Source organism: Marmota marmota, unplaced genomic scaffold, assembly GCF_001458135.2.
Source record: "Marmota marmota marmota unplaced genomic scaffold, marMar, whole genome shotgun sequence".
Classification (NCBI taxonomy): domain Eukaryota; kingdom Metazoa; phylum Chordata; class Mammalia; order Rodentia; family Sciuridae; genus Marmota; species Marmota marmota.
In genome coordinates this window covers 17,480,227-17,500,612 of record NW_026000229.1, presented here as the reverse complement: position 1 = coordinate 17,500,612, position 20,386 = coordinate 17,480,227, and the positions used below count along the sequence as shown (strand labels likewise).

Below are 20,386 nucleotides of genomic sequence, written 5' to 3'. Positions count from 1 at the left end.
CTGGGCTTCAGTGATACAGCCCTAGCACTGTGGGGTACTGGGTTCAATCCTCAGCACCACATAAAAATAAATAAAATAAAGGTATTGTGTCCATCTACAACTTAAAGAAATTTTTTTTTAAATGCTGCACATTGAGGGAATAGAAATATGGGTGCTTAAAAAGGCAGGGGCAGAACAAGAATACTTTAAGTCAAAGTTAATCCAAAATGTAATTCTAGTCATTCAAATGTTCCCATGCTATATTCAAAGCCCTTCTATCAAAATAAAATTAACAGATCAGCTGGCTTGCTTTTTACTATCCCAGTATAGTAGAAATGACCAAAAAGCAGGAAACTGGACTAGAGATGTAGTTCAGTTGTACAGTGTTTGCCTAGCAAGCAAAAGACCCTGGTTTGATTTCCAGTACTCCATCTGTCACCAAAAAAGGCAGGAAACCAAATGAAAAACAGAAAGAAGGATTCCAGTTAAACCTAACTAGGGATATTACCATTTCTTCACCAAAAAAAAAAAAAGAAAAAAATGAATAAAACAAAAAACTATGTTGCTGCTGCTGCTTCTTCTTCTTCTTCTTCTTCTTCTTCTTCTTATTATTATTATTATTATTATTATTATTCCTGGGGATTTAACCTAAGGGTACTCTACCACTGAGCTACACCCTCTTTTATTTTAAGACAAAGTTTTGCTAAATTGCTGAAGCTGGCCTCAAACTTGCCATCCTCCTGTCTCAATCTCTCAAATCACTAGTATTATAGGCATGCACCCCAGTGCCCAGCAAAAATATTTGATGAATCACTAGTATTTCAAAGAACATGGGTTTGGAAATTTTTTTCCTTTATAAAATCATAGTACCAATAGTTAGCTGTATGGAAAAAATATTTTTAAAAACTCAACCATCAATTCATCTAAAATACATTGATTATACTTACTGTCCATGGGAAAAGGCCCGTTTCATTATTAAATATTCATTTGCTAAAAGTGTTAACTCAACAGATCATACCTGATGGTAATTTCTGCTTCATCCCATTGGACCTTGGCAGACGTGCTACCCTCTTTGACCACTCCCAGCAGCGTGGCATGGCGCCCAGTTTGCTTGTGAACACACCGACCTCCAACTCTAAGACCAGCATCAACTCCTCCTATCACTGCCAGAACTGGCCACACCTCTATGCAAAGAGTCCTCAGCTGTGGCTCTGAGAGGTCAGCAAGGCCATGTCTATTATGTTTACCTTTCTCTTCCTCTTTGCTCTCCTTCTCCTCTCTCATTTCATTTTCCTCTCGGCTCTGAACCGAGCGGCTTTTCTTTAGCTTCTGACCTGACTCTTTAATACATATCTTAATTTTATGTAGCCTTTCCATCATTTTTTTGTTAATGCAGTAAGTCCAACGGTCTGTTCGGTGAAGGATACGGATAAGTTGAATAGTGGCCTCAGCTAGCACTGCTGCTACTGGACTACAAATGGGGTCTCCTGGAAGTAAGTCCCGTGGTGTGCCTCGCATCTGCATATCACAAATTTTCACCTATATAAAAGAAAAGAGGGTAGAAAATATGTGATATCAATAGGTTTCCTTAACTGTTAGTAATTATAAATTCTAGCACATGGAATTCCATGTGGAACTAGTGTTTGATCACCTACTACACATTTAATATACCAACTGGCTCACAACAAAGAGGAAATGTTGCAGACCTACTGAAGTTACTAGCAGTATGGTACTCTGTAATAAGCTGCCCTGTCATTTAAACCTCTTGTAGCCCGTGAATTACAGACCTGGTAGGATCACTCAGAAGATGGATATATGTAACTGAATTAATTTAGTTCCCAAAAGTCTGGAGTATACACCAGTTCTCATTATCAAGACTCCAGAATAATAATGTGTCCTAGAACCATCTTATATTGTTCAAGGGGAACAAAGATAAAATTTTAAATCTATACAACTGGGATAGTTCCAATCTGGACATACACTGCAAACTGGAAGAGAGGAGTGAGACTTCAATTAATATCTTAATTCTACATAATCTTGGGAAATTATTTAATCTCTTTAAGCCTCAGTTTTACATCTGAAAAAAATGGCACAAATAATAGTACTGGCCTCCTACACTATTTTAAAAATAATATGAGCTGGCCATGGAAGTACATGCCTATAATCCCAGTGACTCAGGAGGCTGAGGCCAGCTATCCCTGGATTCAATCCCCAGTACCACAATAGATAAATAAATAAATTAAATGAAACTATGCACATAAAGTGCTTATCAGTACAGTGCAAGGTACACTATAAATGTTTAAAAAAAAGGTTAACTATTATTAGTATTGTTTTTCTCAGAGATTCTGAAGTTTATCACAAAAAAACCTTCCAGATAGAATAACTTGATTGTTACCTAATCTAAGGTTATATAAATTTTTTCAAGGTTCCTTGCTACTCGAAAGCACCATGACCATAATTCTCAGCAGAACATGCCAGAACCTATTTTGGGATACAATAATATAATCAGGACAAGGGATAATATCAGGTACTAGGAAGCCTGTTTACTTCATCTCCAGTTCAATTTTTATTGCCTACCTGTTCTAGAAGTAGTTCCCTTGTCTTGTAAAGAGCTAGCTTTAAATCATAACTCATGGAAATTTAATTTTTTAAATGTAAATTATTTTAAAAATATACTTTAAACATAGAATAAAAAGTAACTTTCACGGTTAGGGTCCTCCAATTTACCTAATTTGTAAACTTATTACTATAAAATAACTAAAAATTCTTGAGAACAAACCTAAGTCACACTCCATCCTACAGTAAAGGATGGAGCAAGAAAAAAAAAATGTTGTCTATCAGTACAGGGAGACCAAAGAAAGGTTGGTCTCTGTCTAGGTTTGAGATGAGGAGAATAAAAAGGTTTCAGTCAGAAGGGATCCCTTTTAATTTTTTTTCTCAAAAGTTTCAAATTTATACTATCCATAACGTCTGAGAGCTTCCCCAGGTGAATTAATAAAAGGTAGCTCTCTATCATAACTGGAATTTCTATTACTCAGCTAGTGGCATACTATCACATTTAAGATTATTTCTAGATTTCTCTCATGTCCATAATTGCCAATGAGCCACATTATCCCTAATTTAGTTCCTATAATTACCATAGTTGCACATAAATTTAAAAATTTGATTCACTATATTCAACTAACCAGAATATCAAATTGTGTCTTACTGTAAACATAATTTCTAAAAGTATTTAACCTCATTCTATAAGAATGAATTATAATATATTCTGTTTGCTAGTTCTACAGTGTGTAGTCCCAGCCCTTGACCCAATGACACACTGACCACAGTGGTTTTGAGCTCCATAGTATATCTTTTTTTTTTTTTTTTCTCATTAAAGGTTCAAAACCAAAAAAAAAAAAAAAAAAAAAAGAATGAATTATATGGGTCAGGTACTCTTAATGGTATAAATACAGGTACTCTTAATGGTATAAATAGCTTATTTATACTTATAAACTCTACCTGATGCTAAGAAATTTAATAAAAAAAAAAAAACAACAAATAACCTTTATGCTTAAATATAAAGGTTTTGAGGCTTCATTACCTTTTCACCTGGGTTGCTACTATAGAACATTACACATGGGTACAACTCTGCTGCATCCACATCTTCAAAAGCTAATTTAGGTTCCTAGAGTGTGACAGAAGTGAGGGAAAGAACAAGGAAACAAAAATATTTTTAAATTGATAACATCTAACCACATTAAAATACAAAGCCTTAGGAGACAGAACAAAAGTTACTATAGCCAAACTGCAACTACCAAGGAAATTCCACATATAATAAATGATTCTAATTTATTCATTTGTTTCAAAAATCTTACTGGGATTTAACACATTTCTGTTGTTAGTTGGCGCTTATAAGTATAAAAAGAGAAAGTATTAAAGACAAGGAGGAAAAAGGTGGATAATCTATACACTAGATAATTAGCACTTGAATAATTAACTGTAAATTTGAAGGAAAAAAAAGTTCATGAGTAGGTTTCAGTACCTCTCCATTTTTCCCAAAGGAAATAGTCCTGGCTTCCATGTCTAATACACAGGTAATGAAATCTCCTTGAGTAAAGCTGGACAACGTCAGTGTTTGTTCTCCATTGTGGTAGAGGTTACCACTGTAGGCCCTATAGAGCCACATATCTGAGGTGGTACGGTGATTAAAGTCATGTACTGGCCAACGAGAAACTCCGACACATGTGCCTTCATTACCTCTGTTTTCCTTCACGATGTAAAACTGAAATAAATGTTATAATATTCATTAGTACTAAAAAAAAATTCTGTATACTATTAACTGCATAAACCAAAACCGAAAGATTATGTTTATAAACAATATTTTTGCACTATGACAATTTTATTAACTTTCTTTTCCACCTATGTAGAAATAACTTGAAAATGAAATAAATTCATCAGTTTATGAAGATTTTAAAGGAAATTCATTCTTTTTTTCCTCATTTAAATTTTTATTCTAGAATAAAATTTTATTCTAATTTATAAAAAAATTAATGTCAGTAAACATATACTATTGTCATTTTCAACAACTATTTTAAGCTTTTTCCATTTTAATTTTAACATTATAATTATTGATAAATATAACTCATGTAAATAAAAGCTCTGTGAGGTCCTCACAATATTTATTTTATTTTTAAAAATTTATTTAATAATTCTAATCAGTTATACATCAGAGTAGAAAGCTATTCAATTCATTTTACACAAATGGAGCAGAATTTTTCACTTCTCTGTTTGCATGAAGTAGAGTCACACTATTCGTGCATTCATACATGTACCTAGGGTAATGATGTCCAGGAAATTCATTTTTTACCTTGCAGAATGTTTTAAATTATTTCTGTGTCCTTCAACAGATGAATGGATAAAGAAAATGTGGTATATATACACAATGGAATATTACTCAGCCATAAAGAAAAATGAAATTATGGCATTTGCTGTTAAATGGATGGAACTAGAGAATATCATGCTAAGTGAAATAAACTAATCCCCCCTCCCCCTGCAAAAAGGCCAAATGTTCTTTCTGATTTGTGGATGCTAACCCAAAACAAGGGAAGTTGGGGAGGGGAATAATAGAAATAGATTAGACTACAGAAAGGGTAACAAAAGGAAGGGAATGGGGGAGGGGAATAGGAAAGACAGAATTAATTGGTCATAACTTTCCTAGTCTCATATTTGTATACACTACCCAGTGTAACTCCACATCATGTATGACCACAAGAGTGGGTCCTCTTATTGTAAGTTATACTTATAACTAATATTATAAGTTATACTTTATGTATGTATATTCTGCCAAAATACATTCTACTATTCTGTATAAATAAAAATAAAAAAATAAAAAATAAAAAGGCCTGAATGCAATAGCAATCCTTGGCTAGTATCTGTGAAATCAACTGTAAATAGTTTCCTACACTGATAAGAAACTTTTCTAAATGAAAAGGTTGCTCATGGGCCTACAGCATTTGAAAAAAAACAATGTGGTTTACACTGAACACCAGCTTTCCTTTTCGGAGTCTGGAATTTTGGTACATCAGGTAAAATATGACAAATATAACCAGTCCTCAGAAAAACCTTGGGCTCTGAGTCTCTAATGGGGATTCCTTTGAAACAACACATACATGTTGCTTGCTGCATTTTTGTTGCTGGGGAAATACTGTGCTTATGGGAGGGACAGAACATAAAAAAGCCAGCACATGATTCTTCCATACTGTACCTGTCTTTTTCTTCCCTTATCATAAGGTTACATATCCTTACTACATCATTATATTAAATCTCAATTATGAGAACAACTATATGCTAAATCTTATGAATTCTCCTAGTGAATGTCTAAATATGAGGGTGGTCTTGGGGACCTTTGACACAGTGGTAGCAGGGAGATTACTAGAACAACCCTCAAAATAATAGAGTTAGAGCATTATTTGGGAAAAATAAAGAGAAGGAGTGGAAAAAAACAAATTCTAGTGCCTGGGTGGCTATGGAGTTACACACTGTATGAAACAGCAGATGAGGTACTAATTTGTTGTGAAAGGGAAGTTACCTAAAGAATTTCAAAATGATAAATCCAACCACTTCTGGTTTCCATTTATGATAACACCTTACATATTGATAGACCATCATTTACAAAATGATTTGAAAGTCCTTCCACATATTTTTTTTTTCTTTTTAACATTTTGGGGAAAAGGGACCAAAAAACAAAACGCTAACAAATGCTTAAAATTCTATGTACCTTCCACTGATAGCATCCAGAAGTTACTCCAGTTGATGCCAAGCCATATCCTTTTCCTCCACTGCCATGAGTTAAAATCTGTCCATTCTCCACTATGCAACACTGGGCTTTCTCTGGGTCAAAAGATACTTCTTGTATGGGAAGATTCTCATCTTCTTCCTCCAATTCTCCTTGCTTCTACAAGAAAGGAAGCTGGTTCAGTATTTTGAAGTAAACCAGATCTCTATTATATTCTATGACTCTTTTATGCCCAAATATTTATTATCTACCAAATACCAGTTACTGTGTAAGGACATGTTCCTGCCAATCAAGAGGTTATTGTTCCATTAGGGGACAGAGAGACAAATGATGTAAGTATTGCAGTAAGAAAATAACAGAAGTTACATGATAGGTATAGTAGAAACATACATGTATAAGTATCTAACCATGCTTCGGAAGGAAACGTAAGCATTCAAAAGAGAGTGGCTTCTGAGTTGACTCCTGAATGATGAAAACACATTAAATGCTGGGTATGATATCACATGTCTGTAATCCCAGACATTCAGGTTCAAAGCTGCCTCTGCAATTTAGTGAGGCCTTAAGCAACTTAGCAAGACCCTGTTTTTTCTTTTTAACTTTATTTTTTTATGTTTTTAGTTGTAGTTGGACACAGTAACTTTATTTTACTTATTTACTTTTTATGTGGTGCACAATGCTAGGCGAGCGTTCAACCACTGAGCCACAACAGCCCCGAAGACCTTGTTTCACAATAAAAAATTAAATAGGGCTAGGAATGTAACTTGGTGGTAAAGCACCCAGGGTTCAATCCCCAATACCATAAAAAAAGGCATAAAGCAGATAACCAAAGAAGAGAAAGGCTCTTCAGGCAGTGTATATAGCATGTGCCAAGGCATGGAGGTGTCATAGAATTCAATGATTTAAAGTCATTGCAAGCAGAATGGAACGTTCAGAGGATAAGAATGACAGAAAACAAGCCCACAAAGAGAAGAAACAAAATCATGAAAGGCCCTATAAGTCACATTAAGTTTGAACTAGCACAAATGACTTACATAGGGATCTGTGATCAGATGAGCACTTTATCAATATCATTTTACCAGAGGTGTATATAAGGAAGGCAAAGAGAACAATCAGGGAATTGCTGCAAGAGTTCAGGTAAGAAATAGGGAGAACCTAAATTCACTCAATAAGCATTTATTAAGCGTCTACTCTTGGCTGGCCACCCTATTAGGTCCTCTGTATTTGAGTATATAATAAGATAACAGACAAAAATTTCTGCTCTCATAGAATTTATACCTTAGAAGAATGAGGAAAAAAACAAATCAGAAAAGGAAAAAAAAATAGGTACTAAGTTCTACATTGAAACTAAAACAAGTAATATGTGACAACTATGCTATATTGATTAGGAAAGGATTCTCTGAAGAAGTAATAATTATAGTTGAAAACTGTATGACGTTTCTGAATCATATCTAGAGGACATATCCAGTTTAAAGCCCCAAGAAAGGAACAAGTTTTGTGTGTTCATGAAAAAGGAATAAGGAAAAGTTATTCAGAGTTCCATTTAGCAAAGGGAAAAGACAAGAAGTTTTAGATTTTATGCTAAGAATAGTGAGAAATCACTGGAGTGTTTTAAACAGAGGAGCAATATGCTCTGATTCGCAATTTTAAAAAATTGTTTTGGATCCTGTGTGAAGAATGGACTATAGAGAGAAACAATGGAAGCAGGCAGACCAGATAGGAGGCTATATTGTATGATCTAGGCCAGAAATCTCAGAACCTTGAAATAGGATAATGACAGAAAAGGTAAGGAGATAGGCAAGTTCAAGTTATATTTTAAAGGGGAGCCAATAGAAGACCCTGAAGATTATATGAATTGAGGAATCAAGGATGACTACTAGGGTTTTTTAATTGAGCAACTAACTACAAGATGGGGGAACCTAGGGAAGGCACAGGATATGACAGAACTAAGAATGACAACTCTTACATACTGGGTATGAGATGACTACTAGACTATTATTCAAGCAGTGAGACTAATATAAGTTGCTATATAAGTCTAGAATTCAGGGAAAGTGCCAGAACTGGAATTAAAAATTTGAGAATCAATAGCATACGGGTCCAAATAAGTTTTCTTTGCATATGGAAAAAGAAACAAGGGCTGGGGTCGTAGATCAGTGGTAGAGCACTTGACTACCATGTATGAGGCACTAGGTTTGATTCTCAGCACCACATAAAAATAAAAAATAAAGGTACTGTGTCCAACTGCAACTAAAAAAAAAAAATGTTAAAAAAAAAAAGAAATGAGAGTGGTAGTTGAGAAATAGAAGAGGTCATAGGACTAGGCCTCAGGATACACCAAAATTCAGATTAAATACAAGAACCACCAATAAGGGAGACTAAGAGGCCACTGAATTGAAGTAGGAAAAAAAAAAAGCAGAAAAACTATGAAATAATGAAAACTAAGAGAAAGACTTAGTTATGTGGAATCAACAGCTATTTATGAGGTAAAATCAGTGCAGCCTACATGGATGGGGACATTAGGAGAATCTAGAACTACCAGGAACATAGGTTTGGAAAACTAGGTGAATAATAGTACCATCACAAAAAATTGGGACAGGAAAAAAAGGGGGGGGGGGACTTTGGGGGAGACATTGGGCTAGCATTTAAATTTGGAAAGCAATGCATGAAGGTGAAAATGGTCATGAGTATGAACAAGACTGATGGAAAAGCTAAGAAATTAAATTCTGAGGAACACCAATGTTTTGGTATAAAGGCAAGGTCAAAGTGCCACCAAAGAATAGTTACTTTCAGAGGGAACCAAGAATTGGTGGAAGATATGTGCAGATTCCAAAAAAGCAGTGCTTTGGAAACAACAGTTTCCAGAGTTCAAGTAAAATGGGGATAAAGAAGCATACAATAGGTCCTCTATATTCCATATTCTGTATTCACAGTTTCAACCAACCACAAACTGAAATTTGTTTTTAAAGAAAAACTATCTATATTGAACATGGACATACTTTTTTCCTTGTTATCATTCCCTAAAAATTACAACATAATAACTATTTACATAGCATTTACATAGTAATAGGTATTAGAAATAATCTAGAGATGATTTAAAGAATCAGGAGGATATGCACAGGCTATATGCAAATACTATGTATTTCAAGGATAAAGTTGATACCATACTTGAGTATCAACTGATTTTGGCATCTTTGGAGGATCCTAAAGCCAACTTCCCATGAATACTAAGGAACAACTTTACATGTATTTTAGCAATTAACCTTATCATTGTCGTTTAATTTCAGCATATGGTTGCAATATAAACAGTTAGGTTGAAGAGATAAAAAGCAAGGAAGTGGCATAAGCTTACTACTGAAGGATAAGAAAGAAGATAAAGAAAGCTTCATGGATAAAAAAATGTGATTTGGGAGGGTGGGAATGAAAGATAGGCCATTTTCTCTTTCTCCATTCTGTCTCCTTCTCCACTTGTAGAGAAGGAGATAGAATAGAGAAAGAGAAAAATGGAATAACCAATAGAGCAAGGTCCCATAGAAGACTCTGCGTCACAGATAGGTGACAGGATATTCCCTTGTGCTGTCTAAAAATAACTTTTTGAAAGAATCACTTACCTGTGATTTTATTTCTTGTTCTTTTTCCTTTATCTGAATAGCATGTTTGGCCTGAGCAATGGGAGTCTCCCACATACAATCCGACAGAAGGGAAAACAGGCGCTCGACTACCTGTTTTATTGAAGGAAAAAAGATAATGAAATTTATAAAGAGTAATTTTAAGTATTTTTAGAAAAAATGTAACTATAATATTAAGTCATGTCTAGTTTGATTATATCAATGTCTAGCAGCTATTTTTGGTGGTTATAAGTTAAATATATACTTTTAGAAAGATCATTGACACACTAGAAAGTAGGTTACATAGGCTTTATGTTGCCTTATTATATACGGACCTCTGATAAAGCTATACAACCTCACACATTTCTCTCTCTAAAGGCCCAACCTAGTAAGACACTCTACAGACTGTCCTCTCCTTTTGATATTAAAGTTATTTCTAATCCCTCTACTTGTCACACTTCATAATTTCTCTTTCTCTTCCTTAAAAGTGAAATAACAGAGAAAGCAATGTTAAAAGTGAAAGTTATGCTACTGACTAAATGACACTTTTATAACTAGAAAGGCTGTATATAAGTTTAGATTTGAAGTGAATAATGTTGCAAACATGTAAAATATTTTCTATTAACTTTAAAAATGGAAACCTGAGCCATTTGGTCATCTTCTACTCCAGATTCACAAGCTGGTAGCACAGCTTCAAGAACATGAAGTGCAAGGAGCCTTGTTCTTAAGTTACCAACTAGAGGAATACCTAGAGGAAAAAAAGATGTTTGCTTATTATCAATGTGACTTAAATTCAAAGTTAAAATGATCTCCTTGGAAAAAATCCCTGAGACAGCTACGCATTTATAAGTGGAATGAACTTCACTTAAACCTGTCATCACATGAATCCTGAACCCATACTATACCCATGAATGCATATAAATATCATATTTACACACACACACACACACACACACACACGAAAAGCACTGTAATAACCACTCATGCCAGGCACTATACTATGTATTTCACACACTTTTACTCCATTAATCCTCATGGACCCTGACCTGTAGTCTCATTTTACTGATGAGGAAATAGGATCAGAGAATATAATAATTTGCCAAGTAGAGGCAGAATTTTAAACATGTCTGTGAATCTCTAAAGTTTTTGTTTATTTGTACCCTCCCATTGCCTCTCCCTAGGTTCATGCCTTGACTGTTGCAAAGAGATTGCTAGAATTAATGGAGAGTAAGCAGTTTGTACTTTTCTAAAGATAGCCAAAGTAGAGATGGAATACTGATGCATAAATATGTACTTTAAACAATTCACATAACTATAATAAAACCAGTTTAAAATAAATAAATATATGAGTTTTATGTTTTAGGATTTTACAATATAAACTTCATCTTACTAAAGGAAAAAAAACTGTTGTATGTTATACTAATTAAGAAAATCTATGGTGAGAATATAAACATGTAAAATAACACATATTGTAGACCATCATTATGTTATGTTATGTTTTAGCATATTTAAAACACTAAAGATAATGAAAAAGTTCTGGAAATGAAGAGCGGTGATGGTTGTAAAAAATTGCTAAGATACTTAATGTCACCGAATTATACATTAAAATAGTCAAAATGATAAATTTTATATTATGTATATTTATCACAATTAAAAAACAAATCAGATTAGGAAAGGCCTGTCAATAATCTATGTACATAAACCAAACTTTAGACTAAGAACTAGCAATTAAACTTATTGTATAGAACTATCATAGATATCAAACATTCATAAGGCATAATCAAGGTAACTGAAATCACATCATGATAAGAGAAAATGGACAAATACAAAAAATGAGATCAGAACCTATACCAAATTATATATTAAACAGTATGTTCATCACTTATTTTTAGAATATATTACCATCTGCACAAATAAAATCAGCTTTCTAGATTAAATCCACAATTTTCTCAGGTGCCACTTTAAAAAAATATATTTATTTACTTTTTAATTGTAGATGGACACAATACTTTCACTTGATTTATTTATTTTTATGTGGTGCTGAGGATCGAACCAAGGGCCTTGCATGTGCTAGGCAAGCGCTCTGCCGCTGAGCCACAACCCCAGGCCCCTCCAGTGCCACTTTTTATTATTCATTTTCTATCATTTTTTACACTTGTAACTGGAGCTTTCTTTCAATCAAATGAGAAAGAAAAGCTCTGAAATCAAGGTTGAATGTCCAATGTTGTTAAAATCTGGTATTCTCTTAATAAAATACATGTGATATATAAAAATATTCTAAAATAGAGGCCAGGGGCACATACCTGAAGAACACTTCTGAGATGCTATATTTAGAAGCACCTCTGTCCACTTTGGGGAAGCCATTTTTGATTGAATTGCTTTTGAAGACACAACTCTTCGAAGAAAAACTAAGAAATCCCCTAGATGGAGTTCAGCTGCATGTTGTTTCCTAAGAGCAGCTGAAAATGAAGAAACAAGTTTACATCATAACCAAAAGTTAACAGGAACTAGTGATATCTAACAGAGCTTGTATTTGTATTGCACTATGCACAAATCTGATTCATAATCTAGGTTTTCAGTAAGCTAATGATTTTTGAAAATTTAAAGACTAGAATAGAGATAAGTTTAAAAACAAAAAAAAGCCAAATGAAATATCTTTTACATCAGTGTACAAAAAGAATGAGCATGCTAGAATGTGTATACATACTTGTTTTCCCATTTTTTAAAAAGTGGTACTCTAAAAAACGATGGCTCCCTACCCAAATCTAGAGTTCTGCTAGATGGAATTTTGAGAACAATGATCTGTGAATTTGTATGAAAAAGTGTGTGTGTGTGTGTGTGTGTGTGGATTAGGAAGGAAGTTCACAATTTTAATTACACTTTCAAAAAAACCCTTGTTTCCCTTCCCCAACCAAATTATCACACCTTTAAAAAAAGATTTTCTGTTCTGAAATTCTACAAAGAAACACATCCCTAAGCCTTAGTCTACTTTGCCTGAGAGCAAACTCTATGTATAAGACCTTTCACACAATCTTGCCTTAAACAACCAATCTTCTCAGTTTCTCCATGGCATCAGCACAAGTCTCTCTTTTGTCACTTTGAAGCCACAGAAAACTATCTTCCCTTCCTGTATCACACCACATTTTCTTATCACACACACCTTTCACACTTTCTCAGACTGTCAAAGTTTCATACAGAGATAGAATCAAAAGTGTGCCAGAATGGCCATCTCCAAGGGATAATAAAACATGGAAAATTAAAACAATTTGAAGATAAGAATACATATAAAATATCACTTATATACATATAGTATGTATAATATGCTTTATATATATATAAAACTTTCAGGAAGATTCTGACATGCTGAATTAAAGAACTCACTGACAAGTCACTTGTCATGGAAATAGACTCCTGCCAAGGGGCATGCTATGGTGACAACAGAAGATAAGTAAACTACTCTCACGGGAAGATGCATCCAACTAATAGAAGAAATTTTGTTTTGCTGAGGTAGGTATGCAAGGCTATGACAGGAATAAAGTGCTGAGGATAATTACAGGGAAAAAAAACCCACAAAATCTTCTCTATATTTCCTCCAAATAGAACCCTGCCTCTTCTTTACCCAAATGTTAAGTGAATATTTTTTTGTATTAGTTTGAAAAATACAAAAGTATTAACCTGCCCCAGTTATCCACATATCTCACTCCACGCTTGTCCCTATACATTCCTTCAAAATCCAGTTAAAAAGCTACCTCTTTTATGAAGACTTCTCTCTCAGCAGAGGGCCCTGGGTAAATCCCTTTATGAAGTCTGCATTCTACCTCCTACTGCCAGAAAGTATTTCTGGAATAAAACATAAGCCTGGAGACCTTAAATATAAAGCTAGTCAATAAAATCTGATGATATAGTTTGTGTTTCAGTGTCAATACTACATTTTAAATGAAGGCTATACCTTCCTTTTAATTATTTTATTTAGAAAGATTGGAGCTTATTAATATCTGGGCAGCCCGCCTCTGAATGCCTAGCCCCTGCTAACTAAAGTCAGTCTTATACCTAGTTGTCTCCATAAATACGAAAGGATCCAATGGCCTTCTGGCTAGGATAACTGAGAGAAAGGGACACAAACTCTGTCACACGCGCTAAGATTCAGTCACAAAAGAACTGTTTCTCTCTTTACTGGACATGGAAGGATCCAGTTTTATGTAGGCTTTATAGGCTAAGTAACTGCATATCTTCTTTCTTGTGCAGGACTCAGCACAGACTGGTGAGAACCTGTTTTTTAAAATTATTTTTAAAATTTTCTATTCAAATTTCTTATGACAGCAGAATGTATTACAATTCATATTACACATATAGAACACAATTCTTCATATCTCTAGTTGTATACAAAGTATATTCATACCATTTGTGTCTTCATACATGTACTTAGGGTAATGATGTTTATTGCAGCACAATTCACAATAGCTAAACTGTGGAACCAACCTAGATGCCCTTCAGTACATGAATGGATAAAGAAAATGTGGTATATATACACAATGGAATATTACTCAGCAGTAAAATAGAACCTGTTACCTTAACAACCCTTTCTCCTTCACTGGATTTCAGGAAAGCAGGTGGTGGCAGGAAAACCTTGCTTTCACTTTCTCATAGCTCTTTGTGTAAGGACTATAACTGTATATCAACAGAAAAAAGGAGCTTGCCATGGTTTAGCCTTTGAAACTGAAAAACTGGTCCTTAACCTTTAATATCCTCCTACAGTCTGACTTCTGAAATTTAAATATTTCTTTTGAATATCTTGTAATACACTATAATTACCTGTTTACAACCTTGCCTCCCTCTGTACCCTGGAAAGTCCACGAGGTCAGAGCTAAGGCTTTATCATTTTGCAACCCAAGGGTATTTCCTCTTTCTATCTGCCCATAAATCAACAACAATATTAATGATTTAAATAGCATTTCTATTTAATTTCTAATATTATTTATTATCATATTCCAATATTAAAATTAATATCCACTGAGCTTTCACAATGTCCCAGACACTGCTTTACATGTATTAGGTTATTGAATCCTCACAGCAATCTTCAGAGAGATAATTAATCTTATTTGACAATTGACAGAATTGGGGAAGAGAATGGTTAACTAACTAGCTGCTTCCCTCTGTCTATCCACCTAATTTAGAAAGGACTTAAAAAAGCCAGGAACAGTGACACATACCTATAATCCTAGGTACTCAGGAGGCTGAGGAGGGAGGATCACAAGTTCACAGCCAGTCTGGGGATCTTAAAATATCTCAAAATAAAATAAGGGCTGGGGCTATAGCTCCATAGTAGAGCTCTTCCTAGCATGTTTGAGACCCTGGGTTCAATCTCCAGTATAATTTGAAACAAACAAAAAAAGGAATTTTAAGGACTCCCAGAGTTGTTATGGTAATGAGTCATGGTAGATTTACAATCATTTTTTAATAAATGACAATTTTTGACCTTTATTCCTTTAGTTATATAAATGATGTATGTCATCTATAAGTTCTTCTAAAATAGTGTTTGCTATGAAACTGTGAGTAAATAATATGTCAGCAATCAAATATGTTGAAGAATTCTGTTAGTGATTAAAGAATAGAGAAGCTAGGGGGGAAAACAATCTCTGATTTTAACCCAGCACCCAATATCTAACCCCTAATTCCAAGGAACCATTTAGGGTAGGACTATGGTGAAAAAGAGTGTGTCAGGGTCAAAGGATAAGAAAATATCTGAGTCTACCTCCTCCCACCCCCAATCCCACACCATCTCCCACTAGGCAATACTTAACCTGGGGGAAATTGGTCACTAAAAATCTAGATTCTGAGCCTGGACAGCCAAGGAATGGCTAAACCTAGTGTAAGGGCAGTAGGTTGCAACAGCAGAGTGAATAGACTCTAAGGAGGTTCAATCAGAAGCTCATCTAAAACATACATATTTGGAGAGAAAAGGGGTTTATAAATGAACAAATAAAAATCTTTTCATAACCTACAATGGAAGGAAGTCTACATTCTTATCACATGCGCACAAAAAAGATTCAATTAATATTTGTTAAGTAATGACAGAGAAAAAGACTTATGATACCTCTGAAATCTTTCTTCTCGGTTTCTCCACTGGAATCAACTTTTTTTTCTTCTTCTTCTTCACCCTCTTCTCCTTCCCCTTCTCCAAAAGAGGCCATAAGTAGTACACCAGTTTGGGACAATAAATTCTTCAACTGACTACAAAGTAGATCCAACAAGGATTGAACTACCTTGGGGCTTAGTTTATCAGCATAGGTCCTACAAGAAATAAAAAAATAAGTGGTAAGAACACAGAATGGCAAACATTGTGAAAAATGTGGAAAGACAAGGCTCCACGTAATACTACCAAGAAATTTTAGTACTTACCCTGTAGTGATGGCTAGAATTTGGAGCAACCTTGTACTGGCCACTTTCAAAGCTGTGCTAAGCTGGGAAACACCTGTCTTTGGCAATAACTGCAAGGGCTGTCCTAACATGGTGTCTGTGCCACATAACTGTGATAATACATTTAGCAGACCAGTGGAAATTGCCAAAGAAACATCCACGGGTTGATAATGAACGCTCAAGGCAAATACTGTAACTAAAAGGAGACGCTGTTGGGCTTCTAAAAAAAAATGAGAGAGAGATAGTTAAGAATCTCCTTTGAAGTAAACAAAGCATTTATTGAAATGATTTTTTTCCAAAATGTAAATACTAATATAAAATACCATTACATTTTCAAATATTTATTTTTTAATGTCAGCCTACTAATATTAAACATAAAATATAGACCGTAACTACCTACCATACCTCAGGCCAAAATGCATTCTTGCATCTTATATTTAACTTACCAATGTGATGCTTATTTGCTTGCAAGGCTCTCTCCAGGGTAGCAGACAACTGTTGATAAATCTTATGCACAGCCACCTGGATTTCAATTTGAATATTTCTCTTAGCTGCTCTGATCCCATCCTGAATTACATATAAAGATTTATGTTTTATACTCACAATAATACCTTTTTGCATCGAGAAGTAATAATGTTTATTCCAGGTCTATTCCAGGGCCCTATAGTGGTTTTCTTTTTAATTTATTCTCATTTGTTATATATGACAGCAGAAAGTATTTCAATTCATATTACACATATAGAGCACAATTTTTCATATCTCTGGTTGTACACAACATAGAGTGACACCATTCATGTCTTCATATGTGTACTTAGGGTATTGATGTCCATCTCATTCCACCATCTTTCCTACTCCCATGCCCCCTCCCTTCCCCTCCCTCCTCTTTGCCCTATCTAGAGTTTGTCTATTCCTCCCATGCTCCCCTCCCATCCTCATTGTGAATCAGCATCCTTATATCAGAGAAAACACTCGGCATTTGGTTTTTGGGAATTGACTTACTTCACTTAGCATTATATTATCCAATTCCATCCATTTACCTGCAAATGCCATAATTTTATTCTCTTTTAATGCTGAGTAATATTCCATTGTGTATACCTTTATTTTGTTTATTTAGTTTTTTAAAAATATTTATTTTTTAATTGTAGTTGGACATAATACCTTTATTTTATGTATTTTTATGTGGTGCTAAGGATCTAACCCATGGCCGTGCACATGCGGGGCAGGTGCTCTACCACTAAGCCACAACCCCAGCCCTATTTCGTTTTTAATGTGATGCTGGGGATGGATCCCAGTGCCTCACGCATGCTAGGCAAGTGCTCTATCACTGAGCCACAACCTCAGCCTCCCTATAGTGGTTTTAAGTACTTTCAGCATATGAAAGATTTATAATAAATTGAATTTAAAAAATTTTTTTAGTTGTAGATAGACCCAATATCTTTATTTTAGTTATTTATTTTTATGTGATGCTGAGGATTGAACCCAGTGTTCCCATGCCTGCAAGGCAAGGGCTCTACCACTGAGCTACAACCCTAGCCCTAAATCAAATTTTAAATGCTTGCTAATTCTTTTTTCTTGGTGGGGAAAGGGTACCAGGGATTGAATCCGAGGGCACTTAACCACTGAGCCACAACTCCAGCCCTTTTTATTTTTCACTTAGAGCCTTTCTGAGTTGCTGAGACTAACCTCAAACTTGCAATCCTCTTGGCTCAGTTGCCTAAGTCACTGGAATTACAGGCATGCACCACAATACCTGGCAGTGCTTGCTAATTCTTGATTCTGTATAATCCTTCTCCTCTCCCATAAAGTAATTTCCCCTCTAAATATGACATAAAGATTACATTTTTAAAAACTATAAAAGGAATCAGAGAAACTAGGTAAAATAATCAGATCTAAAATGTAAACTACTGAAACCCATCTTCCCAAACTCTAACTTCTATCTCAACTTAGATCTAGTTGTTCATAACCCACTTGAATCAAATGTATGAAGTATGATATGTCAAGAGCTACTAATAAAAAAATAAAAAATAAATAAATAAAGATTAATGAAACTGAACCGGGAAAGAACCCGAAAGTACAACAGTAATATGGCTCACTTAATCCCAAACACACTACTTAAATCAATGGGATATTTTAAAAATTTAAAAGATATTTTTAAAATCTCAATTATAAACACCACAAAGTTTACATTATTAAATTGGCTTTATAAAAAGATAATTAAAATTTGAATACACTGTTAAAGGGTCACCTACCTGATAGTGATGCAAGCGGCCACTTTCTCCTTTGGCTCCTGTGTGTCCAACAGTGCCTAAACCAAAACACCCTGCTAGAAACTGTAATCTCACAGATGTGAGCAGTGTGGACGACTGAAAGCCTGAATTCGACCTGCTTCCTACCAGTGAGATGCTACCTTTTTCCTCCATCCCAGACAACAGAACAAGGATCTGGTGAAGTGCCTCCAAACGAAGCTTGAGGAAAAGAATATATTTTAGAGATCTTTCTTAAATTCAGACATAAAAAAAATTATTTGCCATTGACAACATATTATTTAGCACAAAGAAAAGTCTGACATTTCCTAGGAATAATAATTATTTATTATTATTATTCCATTTATTATTGCTGGTTTTTTCTTTAATTAAGATATCTCTAAAATCTCTATAAACACTTCAGTATAAAAGAGACTATAAGGTATAAGAGGAAGAGTAGTAGATTTGGGTGGTTGGTTGGTTATTTTGGTGCAAGGATTAAACCCAGGTTTCAAAACTTTAAGGTAGTATTATTAGAATAGGTAAAGTAGATAATAACAAGGTTAATCAGAATGACTATTTCCTCAACTCAAGAATTAGAAGTGTTTCTGAATGATTTCTCTGTGGTTCTCTTGAACTTCTGCCTCTATCTTTCCTATGTTGTACTGGACTATCCACCACAATAATCAATCAGCCTATTCCACTTCTTAAAAGAAAATTTAAAACTCTATTTTGAAATAACTTTAGATTTGCAAAAGAGTTGTAAGGATGGTACACGGAATTCCTGTATATCCTTCCCCTTGCTTCCCTATTTCTAATACTCTATATAACTTTGGTACAATTGTCAAAAGTTCAAAATTAATATTGGTATAATACTATTAATTAAAGTACAGACTTTATTTAGACTTCATTCCCCTAATGCCACTTTTCTTTTCCAGAATCCAATCTGAATACCACATTACACTTGGTTGTCATGTCCTCTTACTATTCCATTAGTCTGTGACATACTTTTTTCCCCACACTTTTTTCTCCTTATTTTTTCATGAACTTGACAGTTTGGAAGTACTGTTCCTGTATCTTATAGGATAGGATGACCCTAAATTTAGCTTTCCCTCATTTTTTTTTTTAATATTTATTTTTTAGTTATCGGCGGACACAACATCTTTGTTTTTGTATGTGGTGCTGAGGATCGAACCCGGGCCGCACGCATGCCAGGCGAGCACGCTACCGCTTGAGCCACCTCCCAGCCCCTAGCTTTCCCTCATTTTTCATTCATGATTAGACCACAGTTAGGGATTTGGGGTAAGAAAACCATACAGTTAAAATGTTCTCATTTTATATTAAGGGTACATGATAGCAATAAGACTTATTTCTCCTGTTAATAATATTTGGGGAGGGGATGGATTGAACCCAGGTGTGCTCTACCACTGAGCCACATTCCCAGACCTTTTTATTTTTATTTTGAGATAGGTTCTCACTAAGTTGCTTAAAGGTAGGTGACCCTCACTAAGTTGCTGAGGCTGGCCTCAAATTTGTAATCCTTTTGCCTCAGCCTCCTGAGTTGCAGGGATTACAGGTGTGTGCCACCACATCAAGGCTTGGAGATGTTAATCTTGATTACTTAGCTAAGGAGATATCTTCCAGGTTTCTGCAACATAAAGTTATTTGTTTCTCTTCCCACACTTTTTGTTAGAAAAAAGTCACTAAGTCCAGCCCACCCTCAAGCATGGGGTTGGGGGAATTAATTTCTATCTAGTTGAGGAAGGAATATCAAGAATCTGTGGTCAAGTCAAAACCACAAAAATTAATAAATATTTGTGTGAGGGGATAATTTTTGTATCTATGCAAACATTCTGTGTCTCCTTCAA

At 34.7% G+C, this 20,386-nt stretch overlaps 1 protein-coding gene across 1 annotated transcript in view; it reads right to left on the bottom strand.

Moving 5' to 3' along the window:
• The window catches only part of Herc1 (HECT and RLD domain containing E3 ubiquitin protein ligase family member 1), a 182,300-nt gene that overhangs the window by 58,092 nt on the left and 103,822 nt on the right, over positions 1-20,386 (bottom strand). The window contains exons 24-34 of the mRNA XM_048793217.1: positions 18,525-18,740; positions 16,722-16,842; positions 16,258-16,495; positions 15,953-16,149; positions 12,162-12,317; positions 10,500-10,606; positions 9,862-9,972; positions 6,239-6,415; positions 4,004-4,243; positions 3,563-3,646; positions 998-1,518 (exon numbers count right to left, since the gene is read on the bottom strand). Coding sequence (XP_048649174.1) covers positions 998-1,518; positions 3,563-3,646; positions 4,004-4,243; positions 6,239-6,415; positions 9,862-9,972; positions 10,500-10,606; positions 12,162-12,317; positions 15,953-16,149; positions 16,258-16,495; positions 16,722-16,842; positions 18,525-18,740 — 2,168 coding nt within the window. The remainder of the gene's footprint in view (positions 1-997; positions 1,519-3,562; positions 3,647-4,003; positions 4,244-6,238; positions 6,416-9,861; positions 9,973-10,499; positions 10,607-12,161; positions 12,318-15,952; positions 16,150-16,257; positions 16,496-16,721; positions 16,843-18,524; positions 18,741-20,386) is intronic.